We start from the raw sequence: 17,491 nt of genomic DNA, 5'->3' as shown, positions 1-17,491 counted from the left end.
ACTCACGCAAGCACACAAGAAGGGGTACGCAAGGGGCTCTTGTGATTGTGTGTCCCTGAAAAGGCAGAAGCATGCCTCGGCCTTTAGTCGTGCGGCTATAGGTCTGGACTGCTGGGGAACTCTCATCAGGCACTGAGCACATAAACCCCAATTTCAGTAATGAATGCCTTTTCTCCTCGGAGAGAGAAAATATCTTTCACTGTTCCCTAGACTGTGGCAGACTGGTTCCTCTGTTTCAGCTGTTGAAGAAAGTATCTAGGAAGTTTGGTGAAATGTTTTCTGAACAAATGAACACACTTGGCCACAAATGCACAAAAATGCAAAGAATCAAATTTAAACTATCAAACTTTGTTCTCGGCCAATCTGAAATGGCGATCTAAATCAGTAGAAAGCACAAAATGGAAAACTCAGCAAACTGTGACAAACACAATTTTAATCAGAATGATAAAAACCAGACTAAAAATCAATTACAACTTCTACAGCTTGACAAACAATCTGTAACAATTCAAAAGCATCTGGTGCAAAGAAAATGTTTTTTGTTCTGTTGTAGAGAATGACCAGATTCTTGATTCTATCTTGGGCTAATTGATATTTTTTTTTATCTTCCTTTTTTGCTCTTTCTTCTTGTGTAAGTAGTAGTATGTGTGTAGTAGTAGTGTAGTTGGGGGAGGTGATGGCTGACACGCCATCAAACTGTGTCCGGCTGTGGACTGCTCTGTCGAAGAGGTCAGTCTGGCTGTGTTTGTTGGCTGTCATAGCTTAAAGTCTGCTTCAAGAATGTACAGCGCAGTGGTGATTTCTCTAGATAATGGAGTGGGATTTAGGACTCTCTCACACCTGTACTTGTCACTGGCTAATCCTATTAAAAAGGTCATAATATCTAATGTGGACCCAATCCTAAAAAAGCGATCTCTTAGAGAAAGAGCTGGGGAGACATGGACAGTTAATGTCCCCGATAAAAATGATCTCCATCTACTGTAATTGTCCCCAACCTCAACATTAATTAATGAATTAATTTACACTCTGCATGTAACATGTCGGGTGTAAATCTCCCAGGTTGCCAAAAAACGTTTAAAGTATCTGCTTATGCTGACAATGCCATTGTCCTTATCGAAAAACAAATGACATCAATATCCTGTTTGAAATTGTTGATCAATTCGGCAAAATATCATCTGCAAAAACTAACTGGGAAAAAGTTCAAAAGAGCTTGTTTTACCTGGGGGGTTGAACTGGAACCAAGATATCAATCAATCAATCAATCAAATTTTATTTGTATAGCCCATATTCACAAATTACAATTCGTCTCATAGGGGTTTAACAGGGTGTGACATCCTCTGTCCTTAACCCTCAGCAAGAGTAAGGAAAAACTACAAAAAAACAACTTTAACAGGGTAAAAATACATAGAAACCTCAGAGAGCCACATGTGAGGGATCCCTCTCCCAGGACGGACAGAAGTGCAATAGATGCCACGTGTAGGAAAACATCATCAAGATTAAAGTTTTTTAGCAGCATTGATGAGGGTTTTTGAAGGATAACTTCAATATTATATGTCAAGCAGTCCTGCTGCAATCATAGTCTATGGTCAGCAGACCATATAGAGACAGAAATGACATGCCCTCTTATAAATAAGATAAATAGCATAAGGCCATTTAGTTTGTTTAATAAAAGAGCAAAGCTATAGACCTGTTTTATAGGAAAGGTAACATAGTGGAGGAAATAACAGCAATATTTTGGGGAAATCGTTCAAATGGTGATACAAGCGTGAAATTTGTTCCAAATCATCTTTGAAGGTCACTCTTCGATTTAGGAATCGGGGCCACTCGAAAATCAAAAATGGCCGCCATTTATTTCAAGATGGCCACCATGGTTAGACTGATTTTGCATTTCAGCATAATCTTTGCCTATACTTTGTAGATGTCAATAATATCGGACTCCCATAGTGTGTTTTCGAACATTTTCAAACAGGAGTTACCAGTTATAACCATCTGAAACATTTCTAAAACATGTCATAGGCTAACTGTGTTATAGCTCACGGGGAAAACTACGTGAAGTTTAGGGTTAATTAGAGGGATAGAGGTATTTGGGAGATATACAGTATAGGAGAACAGTAAAAATAGTAGCTAGATTTGTGATTGTCTGTCTGGTACTATATAAGGAGAAGCACTACCCTCTGTTCTCATTCCATATACAAACCAATCTTTAAGCTATGTGTAGAGGACAGTAAAAATAGTAGCTAGATTTGTGTGATTGGCTGTCTGGTACTATATAAGGAGTAGCACTACCCTCTGTTCTCATTCCATATACAAACCAATCTTTAAGCTATGTGTAGAGGACAGTAATAATAGTAGCTAGATTTGTCGCTATAGTGGTTTTTTTGCACTCTAGCATGTGACATTTCAAACCCAAACCTCAATAGTCGCTAGATTTGTTCGCTAGTCACTTTTTCAGACATCGAAAAAGACTAGAATGAACGAACAATTTGATTGGCTGTCTGGTACTATATAAGGAGTAGCACTACCATCTGTTCTCATTCCATATACAAACCAACCTTTAAGCTATGGGTAGAGGACATAGGTCTGGAGAAGCTGTGGATTGCTTTTCGTCAGGGAGCCCATTCACGATGGATTCCAATCCATGACATCGTTTCAACAATTCGGCCAGAAAGATCCAGTGACCTACCATTTCTCCATGCATTTAGTGGGTATGACGTTGTGTCTGCATTCCGTGGCAAGGCTAAGAAATCTGTATGGCAAACATGGAATGTGTGTGATGAAGTGTCAGGGACATTTGCCAAGCTCAGTCACTGGCCCACCACCGTTGATGATGATGACCTCCAAATGCTGCAGAGATTTGTGGTCATAATGTATGACCGATCAAGTGCAGCCACATCTGTGAACGATGCACGACTGCATCTGTTCGCCCTCAAGCAAAGGCCATATGATGCCATACCACCAACAAGTGCAGCCCTCAAGGATCACATTAAACGTGCAGCCTACCAAGCAGAAGCTGTCTGGGGCCAAGCAACTGTCACTCAACCAGTTTTACCAAGTCCTGCAGAATGGGGATGGAAACTGCAAGGACAAAGGTGGTTGGTGAACTGGACAACACTTCCACCAATTGCTGCAAGTTGCCAGGAATTGGCAAAATGCTCATGCAAAAACAGCTGTACTAATGGCAGGTGTAAATGATTTCATCTGACTCTGTCTTGTACAGCCTTGTGCAGCTGTGAATGTCACTGAGAGGTTTGAGGCCCAATGAAGTTCTTTTGACTTGACACTGAAACAATTGCATTTTCAGACTTATTCTAGCCAAGTAATCGCTTGTAAAAATCGATTAAAAAAAAACAACATAAATGACAAATAAAAGAATAAATAACAAAAAGACAACATAAAAATGACAAAATAACAAAAAAACTTTTTATCTATCACAATTGGTGAAATATTTCCCCAAATATGCAAGAAATATAGTTATGACTTGATGATTTGGCGGCCATCTTGAAAAATGACCGCCATATTGGATTTTTGGATGGCCCCCATTTTAGAGTTAAAGAGATGACCCAGAAGAATGTTAATGCCAAATTTCATGCTTGTATCACAAAATGAACGATTGTTCCCCTTATTTCCTCTACTAACATTAATTGACTTGAATTTTTACTTGACCTTCCAGGGGGGGCGGGGCGCCTGATATAATGGTAGGGGAAACACTGGGATGGAGAAGAGGAAAAGCTGGAAAGAGAAGCTCAGTGTGTCACGTTTCATAAATTCCCTTTGTGTCTTAGCGTCATCAGGGTTTTTTGCCTTGCCAGGCCGAACTTGGGGGTACACTGAGGCTCAAGGTAAATCTGACTGGCTACTCGTTTGTATGGTAGTACGATGAAACCAGAGATTATTCCACAGCAGAGGGGCTTGATGGCTGAAAGCTCTGGCTCCTACTCTACTTTTAGAGACTTTAGGGACGACAAGTAAGCCTGAATTCTGGGAGCGGAGTGCTCTAGTGGGTTTATAAGGTACTAACAGCTCTTTAAGGTAAAATGGCGCTATATTATTCAGGGCCTTGAAGGTGAGGAGGAGAATTTTAAATTCTATTCTAGATTTAACTGGAAGCCAGTGTAGCGATGCTAATACTGGAGAAATGTGCTCTCTTTTCTCTGTTCTCGTCAGGACACGTGCTGCGGCATTTTGGACAAGCTGTAGAGTCTTTAACAACTTTCTGCTGGAGCCTGATAGTAAAGAGTTACAATAGTCCAGTCTCGATGTAACAAAGGTGTGGACTAGTTTTTCTGCATCTTTTTACGAAAGAACATGTCTAATTAGAGAAATATGTGTCCTACAAATTTGTTTTAGGTGTGATTTAAAGGACAAATCAGGATCAAAGATCACTCAAGTTCCTGACTGTTTCATTGGAAGCAAGGGCAATGTTGTCTAGCGCAGCTATATCATGAGATAATGTATCTCTAAGGTGTTTAGGGCCAAGTTTTATAACCTCTGCTGCATTTGACACAGTGAACCACCAGATCCTTATTTCCCCCCTTCAGGACCGTGTGTCTCAGGCTCTGCTCTCTCCCTACCTCAATTAACGCACTTATCGGGTAACTTGGAGAGGATCTGTGTCTGAACCTTGTCCTCTCACTACTGGGGTCCCTCAAGGTTCTGTCCTGGGTCCTCTCCGCTTCTCTTTGTACACCAACTCTCTCGGCTCTGTCATTCACTCACATGGCTTTTCCGACCATAGCTATGCTGATGACGCCCAACTAATCCTGTCTTTTCCCCCATCGCAAACACAGGTAGCAGCACAAATCTCTGCCTGTCTGACCGATATCTCTCAGTTGATGTCTGCACACCATCTAAAGATTAACCTTGACAAGACTGAAATACTTTTCCTTCCAGGGAAAGACTCTCCCACCCAAGACCTGACTATTAACTTTGACAACTCCGTGTTAACCCCCACTCAGACTGCTAGGAACCTGGGTGTGACACTCGATAGCCAACTCGCCCTTACTGCCAACATTAATGCAACAACACGGTCCTGTAGATTCATGCTGTACAACATCAGGAGAATACACCCCCTTCTCACTCAGAAGGCAGTGCAGGTTCTGGTCCAGGCTCTGGTCATCTCACGCCTAGACTACTGTTACTCCCTCCTGGCAGGTCTACCTGCTACTGCCATCCGACCTTTGCAGCTCATCCAGAATGCAGCAGCTCGACTGGTTTTTAACCAACCTAAATTCACTCACACTACTCTGCTCCTCCGCTCCCTTGACTGGTTACCAGTGGCCGCCCGCATCCGGTTCAAAACACTAGTACTTGTGTACCATGCTGTGAACGGATCAGGTCCAGTCTACATCCAGGACATGGTCAAACGTTACACCCCAGCACGTTCACTCCGCTCTGCTTTGGCTCATCGGCTCGTTGCTCCCTCACTGCAAGCTAAACACTCATCAAAATCACGACTGTTTGCTGTCATGGCTCTTAAATGGTGGAATAAGCTCCCCATCGACATACGTACATCAGAAAGTTCACACATCTTCCGGCGAAAACTAAAAACACACCTCTTCCGACTGTACCTTGAAAACAAAAACAAAAACAAACTACTAACAACTTTTTGAAACTAACACTTTAGTAGCACTTAAATGGCTATTACTTATGGCACTTTGTAGTTTTGCTTTATTTTGAAGAAATTGTACTTTCTTGATTCTTGTCGTCCTGGGTCTGTACCCTTGGGGTTGAATGCACTTATTGTATGTCGCTTTGGATAAAAGCGTCAGCTAAATGAAATGTAATGTAATGAATGTGTAACACAGGAGTAAAACCCAGAAAAACAAACAATGGTTTCAAATATTTTAATTTTTTCTGTAAAAACACTGTACATAAATTATTTTCTCTGAGACTAATATTGATGTATGGATAGGTGGAATCTCCCAACTTCAAAATAAAAAAGGATGATCCAATAAAACATTGTCAACTGGTCTTCATTCTCTCATTCTGTCCTTTTAAAAAGATTAAAGTTGCCCTCCCACCATTGTAAACACAGACACAAAGAAAACGCTTCTACATGAGACCCATGATTGATGAGAAAACATCCACTTCATTTTTTGATATATTACTGTTACTCGTTAATGTCACTGATGGTGATGCACTGAGAAACAAGCAAAAACAATGAGAGAGAAGCAACAATTAGTTACTACTCACGGTAACCCCCCCCCCCAAAAAAAAAGCCATAACAACATGTTTCTATTGCAAGCAATACTACTACCTTTGACCAATATAAGCACAAAGTCTTTGCATTATGAGTCAGAGTGAAAGATTCCAGGTCTGACCGTGGAGCAGTGTTTTATGGTACCAACAAGCCCACCCGTTCCACAAAGTGTACATCCTCAAGAATCAGAAACAGCTGTGGCAATGTTGTTGCTCTGCTTCCTCAGTTAGTGCTGTTGTCTGAAGCGGTAGACCTTGTAAAAGCACAGGAGGAGTGATTTTACAACTGATCAGACAGATCAGAGATATAAGTAATAAAGAAACAAAAGCACAAAAGTTTTCTGGTTTTGTTTAGCTCAATTCATGGTCCATCCGGATGGTGGTGGTGTAGTAATAACAGTAATAGTGGTATAGGTAATAGTATGTAAACATTTGATGATTAAAACCCCCATTTTTGTCTGAAGCAAATGCAATTTTATATATAAAAACAAACACAATTCAGTCTTTTTCACCTTCAAACAAATCGTAGTCCTTTTTTGTGCCTGTCTCTCAGAGAAAGTTCACAACAGTTCCATTCAATGGCTTACAGAGGTCTATAACCCCAAGCGACACATCTGGTCCAGACAAATATGATACCTGTAACATCGGTGAATGATCCGCATTAGTTGTGCTGACAGCTCTTGTGCTGACAGCTCATTTTGACAGTTTACAACTGTCGAAATGCTGAAATACTCACTTGGCTGTTTGAAAGAGTTGGCAACCCACTGTTTCACAGCTATACAATGCAGGATGACAACACTCATGATAGCCCTGCCGGCATGCGTTTAAAGGCAGATGGCAAGGTGAAAGAAAGACAAGAAAAAGAAGCCAGGAACAGAAAGAGAGAAAATGCATTGCTCAAAAAAACTTTCTTTTGACCTTTTGCAGACTCATGAAAACTGTTTTGAATCCTCACAATTGTTGCTCCATAACATTTCATGTCCGCTGCGTTGAAGTGATTGTTACTATTCTTATTGTTACTCTACTTGACCATTCCCAGTACAAAACATCTTTGAAAACGTGGGATCTCTTCAGTGGCAATTTTTGAGTCTCAAGGCAGTTCATTCATTGACATCCATTTTCTTTGAAAACTGACTTTAGTTAGTCTTTGACAGTCACAGGTGTAATCATTTGCTGACATTTGTTGATGTTGTGTTACCTCCTGCCTATCTCACTCTGGCGTAGGAACTGCATATTGTTAGCGCTGTCGGCTAGCTCGGGGTACTGCTCTATGGACAAGACGTAGTAGCCATCATAACCCAAAACCTTGCCACTGCTCAGCAGTTGCCTTTTCTCTCCCTCTGTCCACATCCGAACTCCTTCCTCACCATCTCTTACCCGCTGCTGTTCGCGGGCCCAGGCACCCGACAGTGCCCTCTGTCTTGCATGCTCCAGGATTCTTGCTTTTTCTTCATCCAATGTTGTCCCATAACGTACATGGAGAGCCAGATTTCCATACTGCAGCTCCACATCAGCGAAGCGTCGCGTTCTCCCATTCATCACTGTTGTAGACTGTGACACTGTGACATTCACACCATTTTCTAACGACTTTCTGCCGGAGGTGAGCCGCAGTGCACTGAGGTCGTTCTCTGGTAGACTGGTCTTGATGAAGTAGTGTGTGTCTCGTCCCTCTACTGTAAAATGCAGGTCTTCAAGGTAAAAGGCATTATTTAAGACTGCAGCCACTTTGATGCAGTCTTCATTTGCAATGTTTAAAGCGTTGGTCACCACACGGCCTTGGATCACAGCTAGCATCACTCCCTTTCCAATAAGAGACTTGACAGTAGCAAACCACAGCCAGGGTTTGGCGTGATTTGAATGCCGCCGGCTGAGCTGAACTTCTGGCATGCGCTCAAATGACAGGAAGGCCTGAGACTGACGAGTCACCTCCTGCTGGACACCTGAGATAGACTGAATGAGAGAATGAGAAAAGTTTCACTTCATGTTCTGGTTAATGCTTAATGCTGGGATATTTTCATAAAAACATGCAATGCATTTGCAGTTTGACATTAGGTTACTCTTAAATAAAAAGCAAGAGAGCAGGAAAGAACAGGCTATATTCTGTGAGCTGCAGAGCTGCAGTTCTAATACTGTGTGTGAGCAGAAAACATGATCAATGGGATTCTCAGTATTGATAGTTTGGTATGTTGGTATGTTGTTATAACAGCTATTCTGTGGCCCGACACTGGGTTGAAAACAACTATCCTGTAGAAACAGAAGATTTTTTTTTTTTTTTTACATATTTAGCCAAATAAGCACATACTCTGCGTCAATTCATAGCCACAAGCCTCTTCTGTCTGAAATTGTGATCATCTGACTGATTTGATGTTTAGTATATACAATTTAAACCTAAATTGAGGTAAATCACCATCAATCTGGCATAGATTGCAATAGAAAGTGGTGGCTGACTTTCTCCTCAGATTCCTAATCCTTAAACCTGCTCTGACTTCCTTTGTATTTAGAGTGTGGAAACCTCCTACACAATATCATGCTCAGCTAAATGTACAGCTTAGAACTGTTTTCAGCAATGTGCTTTGAAGTTATATTTATAGTACTTAAAACATATTAACACAATTGGCATCATTGCTATTAAGTAGTTCTGAATGAATTCAAACCCTAATTTGCACTGCTCAACTTGCACTGTTGCAAGTAGTCTCCATGCATTCAACCTTTCTTTAATAGGAGCACATAGGATACATACAGGTAGGTCATCCCACAGCTGACTCTTTTTCATCTCCAGTGATGGCTGCGTCAGGTCAAACTTAGGAATAGGGAATCCTGGTATTGCGTTGTGAAGATGGAAGCCAAATGTAACAAGCCAGATATTGACATCTACATAGAAAGTGAGCAATGGGTTTGAAGACAGAGAGAGAAAAATAAAAGCAGTTGAAGAGTCAGTTTAGCATATTACTTTGGTTTTGAATTAGTTGGGCCCCAGAATTATATACTGTATTATTACTATATTATTATAATTATATATACTGTTCCAGTGTTTCCCATTCATTATCTAGACTATGGCTGCCCACCATATCCTTCTCTGTCCCACCACAGTTTCAAAATAAACACATTTTTTTTAAAAACAATTCTCAAAATAACGTTAGAGATCTTGGTGTGTTTAGTGATTTTTCTCACACTAGAACTTATCTTTCACTCTTTAGTCTGTGTACTTGTCACTCTCAATCTTTAGTGCATGAGAGGGACCTTCATGGGCGTCCATTTGCTTACCTGTTACTCCCTTTAATTGAATGAATTCTCTGTTGGAAACACTGACTATACTGCAATGCATTTGTGGATTTCTTATGTTTTGTCTTCTGTTGCAGTCCTTTACTTACAATCACTATTGTCCCCAATCTATAACAAATGCTGGACTAAAGTAGAACTTAACTGCTGGATAATTTCAAACCACTATTACAACTTCTAGCTTCATACTGTACATCTAATTTAAAACTAAATTCATCTTTCAGATAGTGTCTGGAAATAAGGCAAAACCCCAGTGACCAAAATCAGACCTATAATAGAACCTTGAGCAACATATTGAAAACATCTTCAGTTGATCATCAAGACCTTAACATCTGCCCCCATGTGTTTTCTTGTTACCTGTAACATATTCTTTGACCTGGTGGATCTTGCTGATTGGGTTGTTTCCTCGGAACATGTAAAGGTTGAAGGGCTGGGGGTCTTTACCAACACGTGTCCATGTGCTAATGTCAGGAGTCGTCCACCTTTGTAAGAAACAAATTGGTCAGATGTGATAATTACAACGTGGGAATAGCATATTTTACATTAAAACTCAGTCATCTTCGGTCATGCCTGGAATGAACATGTGTAAGTAAGAATGCCTACCTCCCAGCAGGGATGTCATAGTCTCTGTCTCCAAAATGCAGAAGTCGTGTCAGTGAATCATAAAGGCCTCCATGAAAACCAATTACCAGCACAAAGTCTGGGTTGGAATCAAAGTAAACCTCACCATATGCTGTGTACTGCACCTGCACACACAGATATTTGTGATTCAGACAGCAAATGAGCTCTCAAGTACTATCTACCTTTGCACCATGAGAATACACACATTCAGATACATACCTGTTTAAGCAAAAGTCCATTGTTGCTGAAGACAGCCAAAGGTGTCCCAGTGTTATCACATGCTATGTAATACTCCTCTCCACTGCTGATCTCCATAGCAAAGACATGGCCCTGTGCAACAGAGAACATTACAATCACACAGATTAGGAGTATAATAATAATGACCATATATATATATATGTGTGTTTATTCTAAAACTCCACAAATGTTAACAGGAAATTTATAAAATAATGAAGTCACTATTACTTTTATTAATGTTGCTCTAATTCCTTCCAATTTGTTAACTGTATCCATCACAACAAACCAGTTCATTTTTAGATATCGCTGTTACAGGTTTCCTTACCTGTTAAGTAATTACATTAACAAAAGTAGTTTGGACAAGTACATTTATGCAATAATGTGGGATGGCGACTGGACAAATCATCCCCTCCTCTCTAATTGGGATAGTAGTGCACATTATTAATGGAGTGGAACCTCCTCCAAAAAGACTAATGAGTAATGAAGAATGAGAGTGAGTGAATCTTCTCCAGAGTTTATACCTGCAGATCATAGTAGAAGGATGTGATCTCAGAGCTGGAGTGGTTATAGACATGGGTGATCCTGGTTGGGTAGTTCAGGTCAGCATAGAAAAATTGCAGGTGTTGACCCAGATTGTTTCTAGAAGCCACACGCCGACCCAGACCATCATAGCGGTACTGGATTGACCAGCTGGCTGCTTTACTGTAGACACGAACTAGAAGACCTGAAGCACAAATGACAAAACAGAAACAATGAGGATGTAAAGAATGACAATGTGCTGTTTACTTTAGCAATATGTGTTCGCAGTAGAAATTATGCCACATGTTGGAGGTAATCATAAGCAGGAGGCATCTAAAAAAATCTCATGGTGCATGTAATTATTATTAAATTAGATTAGATTACATTTGGCTATGAGGAGTAAACATTCGAGGAGGTCACTGGCTTAACAACATGGTTCTTACCTATTGTGGCACGCCCTAAGCCTAAAGATTCTGACAAAGTAGGGATGTGTGTTGACATGCACCAGTCCAACACAGCTATTCATCGCTCTGCATGTAAGCAGCATGGTCAATAAAGACGCTCGCTGTGTGAAAAAGGCCCCCTCTACAGGTGACTTAAGGTCAGTTCTCCCTCACTAACTTTCCACCTGAACTTTGCTTCACACCACACATGCTCTTCAAAACGGAGCTACGCCATATTGTCCAATCCTGAAGTGGTTAAATGCTCAGGACTTTACTGGACTTTACTGGTGTTAAGTTCTATTCCAACTGTCATCTCGTCTGATGTGCGTCTAGCACAAGTGAGTGACAGTTTAACTAGCTGCTAACTGCTAGTGCCAGCTGCTGATGAGTTCCCTTTGTGTTTGTGTCAGTTAAAAGAGTCACTGCTAGCGTGAATTTTTAGTGAGTTTTCATTATAATTGTGACACATGATTCAATTGCTGAGAGTTAATACATTTACATACGACCCCACAGTCCGCTCCTTTCATAAATTATGTATGTAAGCTGCACATCATCATCTGGACACTAGAGGGCAGAGTTGACTCGTCTTTGCAGGAATGCCTATCCGCTCATGTTTTTTTTTCTGCTGTAGTCCTTCTGCACTGCATTGGGGTGTATATATTCTTTCTATGGGCTGAGGAGATTTCTGTTTGTTATATTTTCATAGATTGCATGAATTCTGTGATATTTACAGTTTTCTCTATATGTTATTCTGTAAATTTATGAAGAACCACTCAATCATCAGACGGTTGTGAATAACAAATGTTGTTGTGGTGGTGGAAATAAAGACACTTGAAGTGGAAACATCTGTGTGATTCTGATCATTCACCTGCAGTACGCTACTAATCCAAGGAAATCCTGCATATAAGGGAAGCTACAGCTTCCTCTCACGCCGTTCAGCACATTGATCAAAGAGTGCATAACAGAGCAGAACAGAAAAACTACAGACTACCTGTCATGCATACTTAAATTGCAATCTTTGCTGGTTGCCAAAAGTAGTATCAATTTCAATGGGATTGTAATCTTTTTCTGCAAAAAAAAACTTGAGCATCAGGAGATTTTGATATGGTATGATAAAACTCTCCACATGTTGGTTTTAACCAATGTTTTTTGTCATTCTTTAGGGTTTAAGGGCCTTTACAGCGCAATGTTAGATTGGTAATAAGTTCAAAATGCTATATATTATTTCCCACCTTTAGAGTTGTATTCAAATATCTCAGCTCCTCTCTGTCTCAGGAAACCATCTTCATCCAATCGGTACTGAACATCTCCAAGTCTCGTGATTCTGTCCCTCAAATCGTAGCGTAGGGGAGTTAATCGACCACTGTTCCCAGGATTCAGCAAATGCAGGTTCCCATTCAAATCATAGTTATACCTGGAAACCCAGAAAATTATACAATTAGCGTATAGTAACATCAAATGATCGTACTTTTATCAGGTTAATGTAATAATCCTACCTCCACATCATCTTCTCATTGAGGGAGACTGTCTGCAGCTGTCCATCAACATCATACTCGTAACCATATTTGGTTGTATTTGCAAAAGGTCCAATCTTTATCTCACGTTTGGTGACACGGCCCATGTTGTCATACTGAATGGTGATCCAGTACATCAGAGACCTGAATATCTCATATTGGATCTCCTTGATGCGGCCATGCTGGTCAAAGTGTTTGGTGTAGGTCATCACTGCTGTGGAGATGATCTAATACAGAGGGATGGAAAGTTCAACAAGTCTTACTACACTATCAAAAGTCGTGCCCTCCAATGTGCCAGAACCTCCTATTATTCATCACTAACAGAAGAAAAAAAGATCAACCCCAGGTTTCCTTGAGCACTTTGGCTCCTTTAACCCTTAGCAGAAATGATTTCATGAGCTTTTTCAAAAATAGAATTGCAACCATGAGAGAAAAAAAAAAATACCTCCCTCCCACAAATAGCAGATAAACTGTCCAGCACAGTATCAACTACAGCACCTGCACTGCTGAAAGTTACAGACAACCTGTTCGTGGCCCCAGAGAATGGACTCGACTAGTTCAGCTCTATCTTTGTGCTTTATTTGACATTGATCACAAGATTCTGTTCCTGGAACATTTTTGGATTAAAGGGACAGCATGCGGAGGGTTTAAGTCATACTTATCAGATAGATTCCAATTTCTTAATGGTAACAAGGTCTCTTCGATGCACACAAAAGTTAGTTTTGTAGTTCCACAAGGTTCAGTCGGACCAATACTCTCAAAAGCATGGTGAATAAATAGTCCATGCATTTGTTACCTCTGTAATTCTTTACCATCAATATTCAGATCTGATGCTATTATTATTTTTATTATTATTAATTGGTGATGCTATAAACAATAACATCATTTGATCTGCAGGTATCACTATTGTTATTTTCATTATAACAGCCTGTCTAACAGAGCTTAAATATGACAATTACACAGCTGTTCCTGATCTCTCTTTCTTCTCACCCCCATTTCGACCTTTCTCTCCTCTCTCTTTTTTCTTATCTTTTTTCTCCCCCAAGCAGTCGAGGCAGATGGCAGTCCGCATTGAGTCCCTTTATGTTCGAGGTTTCTACCTGTTAAAAGTGAGTTTTTTTCTCTTTACAGTTACCAAGTGTTTGCTCGCTGTGAAAGCTGTTGAGTTTCTCTATAATATTGTATGGTTTTACTTCCTCCCTCCAATATGAAAGAACCTTGAGATGGTTTGGTTTGGTGCTATACAAACAAATTTAACTGAATTAAAGCCTGATTAGTATTATTATAGTATTATAATAGTTATAATATATTATACAAAATTTATCCAAGGTAGTTTTTCTTAGTTATTAATTAATGAACTGCAATTTAAATAATGCTGCGTATCCTGTCTTACCTGATTGATATCATAATAGATGACTCCAAACTTCCCAAACTGCTCCACCTTCCCAGATATGTCATCAAATTGATAGAGGTCAATGGGCAGTGGCGTCTCATTGATTACAGCCTGCATGCTGGTAACCCTGAAGCTGTTGTCGTAGGTGTAGTCAAAGCGGGCGTTCACCATCCCATCCTCGCTGAAGCGGAATATTTGCCGGTCGACCAGTGGGCCGATCTGGCGGTACCGGATGGAGCAGATGAAACCTTCGCTCTGCAGGTTGACGGTTTTAAGCACACCAGCGGTCTCATCATAAGTGAAACTGACCCGTGTTGAGTCATAGAGGATCTCTGCCAGCTTGTTCTGATGTGACAAATAAAACAATGCAGTATGTGTTTACAATAATGCACTTTGTGTAATACCTGTTGCCACACATCCAGGATCCACTACACCATCACTTTCTGTTCATTTCCTGCTGCTGCTGCTGCTTCTTACAATTGACTTCGTCATGGTTCTCCATCTGTTTGCTATATTGATCTCTCTTTGCTTTGACTTCATTTACACCAAACAGAGCATTGATAGATCGATTCTATCTAATCTCTGAACTCATTATCTTATTTTGATCCGGTTAGTTAGGAAAAATAAATCTTACAAACTTTTCATTTGTGAGTTGACCGATCAGAAAATAAAAATTAAGAATTTAGAAACAGATAAAAAATGGATCGAATAATCTTAGTTTTACTACAAATATTGAATTATACATTTTTATATGAATTATTTATTTATAGCATTTATTGAATTTTTTTACTTTTTAATTATAAACTGGATGTGCAACAAATATAAAAGTCCATACAGATAAATGTTAATTCATGTATTTTGTGTAAAAACATAAATACCTGTCTGCGATATTTGTACAGGATTCGGCGACCAGTTCCTAGATGGGCAACTCTGAGGAGCTACAAAGAGACAAAGAAAGCAGTAGACATAAACCGGAAGTCGGAACTGACCATGGTCACACTTGGGATGCAAAAAAAATGTAGTACTTCCTTAAAGTCTTAAAACGGTATAATGTAGGTTGATGGAGACACAGAGTGCGAAAGATAAGTATAATAGCATAATAATATTATGGGTAATATAGTTTAATTGGAAACAACTATCTTTTCAGGTTTTCTCGCTGGGAAAGCTGTAATAAAAGGGAAAATTAAAGAGAAGAAAAACAGATATTCTATGCAGTGAAATTAAATTCCTCACAAACATGGATACAGACCTGTCCATCTTCAGAGTAGTCCACAGTGACAGAAGCATTGCTCTCTGGGGGGGTGTACATGTTCCTGTAATATCCTATAGATCTGGTGGTCTGCATGGTGTGTCGAGCCACACTGGGCATGGTGACTGCTGACAGATGGTCTCCTGAGTCATAGTCAAAGATGTACTGGTGCTGGCTGTGTAGCAGCAAGACCATGGACTGTTGGAGAGAAAGTTGTAGAAATGTGTGAACAGTACAGACAGAGTAAAAGACACAAAAATACAATTTACACAATGTGGAACATTGGGCATTCTTTCATACACTTTCCTAACACAGCTGACTAATGACATGTAATGATAGTCTCTTGTCTCGATGACCACTTAAAGCGCTTTACAATACAGCTCTGCCACCAGTCCGGACACACATTCATACAGTGCAGCAGCTTTCTCTATCATCCCTCGTACCAGTATCATACATCTCTCGTAAACTGCTCAAAAACACTTGCGAGTGGAATGGGGAAAATAGGTTAGTGTTCTGGTTCTCGTTAGTGTTCTAGTTCTGGTTAGTGGATGATTCGCCCTATCTCCTGAGCCACAGCTGCCCACCAACCTGCCCAGGGGAGGGATAGCCCCATTTTACACCATGACACATTATAGCTGGTCCATTTGGTCTCATACTGAGGCAAAATGCTTGGCCAAGATGTCATTCTCACAAAGTAAGATATTATGATCTTGCGATACCACTGCTCACCCATCCTCATCCATCACTAGTGTAAAATCATAACATGTATTATCTCATGGCACTTTACATAGTAAGGTATATATATTTGCGTGTGTGTGAGTGTGTGTGTAAATCAACAATGGCAGCAGCCATGGTATGGACAGCTGTTCAAATCAAATAAATTTGATCTTATAGCACCAAATTTCTGAATTTCCCTTTGGATTAATAAAGTATCTATCATAATATCAGTAAGGTTGAGAAATTATAGAGGGGTCTTGGCATTAGCAAGTCAGTGAAGTTAGTCAGGACATGGTATCAAAGTTTAGACCTCAATAATTGTATTTATGATTAAGTTATGATTGGTTGTTAGATGTAATGCACGCACGCACACACACGTATACAAACTCATCAATAATAATAGATACAAAATAATCATGTTTTCACATAATCAGATTAGGGTCATTATATAATTTATACATTTGCATGTTATACATTTCCATCCATTAGTTTTACCAATAGCTCACAATGTGCGAGAGATGGGATACAAATGATGGTCAGTCTGTAACAGGGCTGACACAGACACCAACCACCATTCAAACTCACATTCATGTCTCAATTTTACATTTAAAGTCACCAGTTAAACCTGCATGTGTTTGGACTGTGAGAGGACAATGGAGTACCTGTACCGCATGTGATTTCTCTTTTTTGGTCATATCTCTGTAGACTTTACAGTCTATTGTGCATGAGCTCATGTGCATGCATGTGGCACTACATCATTGAAATACACAGCTTACACATAAAAGGTGATACCTATGCAGTGATGATACATGCTCTTATCGAAGCCTTAGAAGTGTACTTCACCTTATCCAGGTAAGTGTAGCTCCATGTCTTTCCATCAGCAAAGATTCGGGAAATAATTCTTCCCTGACTGTCGTACTCCCACCTCTCTGTAGTTGGACCTCTCTGGAGGCCTGTCAACCGACCCGTACTAGACACACACACACAGACACACACACACACACACACACACACACACACACACACACACACACACACACACACACACACACACACACACACACACACACACACACACACACACACACACACACACACACACACACACACATTTGGCATTTACACATCACAGGTTAATTTCAGACAATGTGAACAAAAATGTACAACTTTTTACACACATAATTGATAATATAATAAAGTCCAAAGTGCAGCAGTGTGCATTGGATTGTATAAGGTTGTATCGGTTAAAGTCAGTGCACCTCCACTCTCCCAAATGCCAACATTTCTGTGAAATAGTGAAAATGGGACTGTACTCTGTCACTAA

At 40.1% G+C, this 17,491-nt stretch overlaps 1 protein-coding gene across 1 annotated transcript in view; it reads right to left on the bottom strand.

Annotated features, from left to right (window-relative positions):
• Positions 1 to 5,825: 5,825 nt before the first annotated feature.
• The window catches only part of tenm3 (teneurin transmembrane protein 3), a 145,565-nt gene continuing 133,899 nt past the window's right edge, over positions 5,826 to 17,491 (bottom strand). The window contains exons 39-50 of the mRNA XM_053417750.1: positions 17,011 to 17,137; positions 15,451 to 15,648; positions 15,080 to 15,139; positions 14,202 to 14,546; positions 12,791 to 13,035; positions 12,527 to 12,708; positions 10,854 to 11,056; positions 10,315 to 10,425; positions 10,078 to 10,220; positions 9,832 to 9,956; positions 8,936 to 9,066; positions 5,826 to 8,145 (exon numbers count right to left, since the gene is read on the bottom strand). Of these exons, the coding sequence (XP_053273725.1) occupies positions 7,390 to 8,145; positions 8,936 to 9,066; positions 9,832 to 9,956; positions 10,078 to 10,220; positions 10,315 to 10,425; positions 10,854 to 11,056; positions 12,527 to 12,708; positions 12,791 to 13,035; positions 14,202 to 14,546; positions 15,080 to 15,139; positions 15,451 to 15,648; positions 17,011 to 17,137 (2,626 nt within the window). The 3' untranslated portion in view covers positions 5,826 to 7,389. The remainder of the gene's footprint in view (positions 8,146 to 8,935; positions 9,067 to 9,831; positions 9,957 to 10,077; positions 10,221 to 10,314; positions 10,426 to 10,853; positions 11,057 to 12,526; positions 12,709 to 12,790; positions 13,036 to 14,201; positions 14,547 to 15,079; positions 15,140 to 15,450; positions 15,649 to 17,010; positions 17,138 to 17,491) is intronic.

Source organism: Pleuronectes platessa, chromosome 3 (genome assembly GCF_947347685.1).
Source record: "Pleuronectes platessa chromosome 3, fPlePla1.1, whole genome shotgun sequence".
NCBI classification, from domain to species: Eukaryota; Metazoa; Chordata; class Actinopteri; order Pleuronectiformes; family Pleuronectidae; genus Pleuronectes; species Pleuronectes platessa.
Note: the sequence above shows the minus strand (reverse complement) of the source record. Positions and strands in the feature narration are given on the sequence as shown.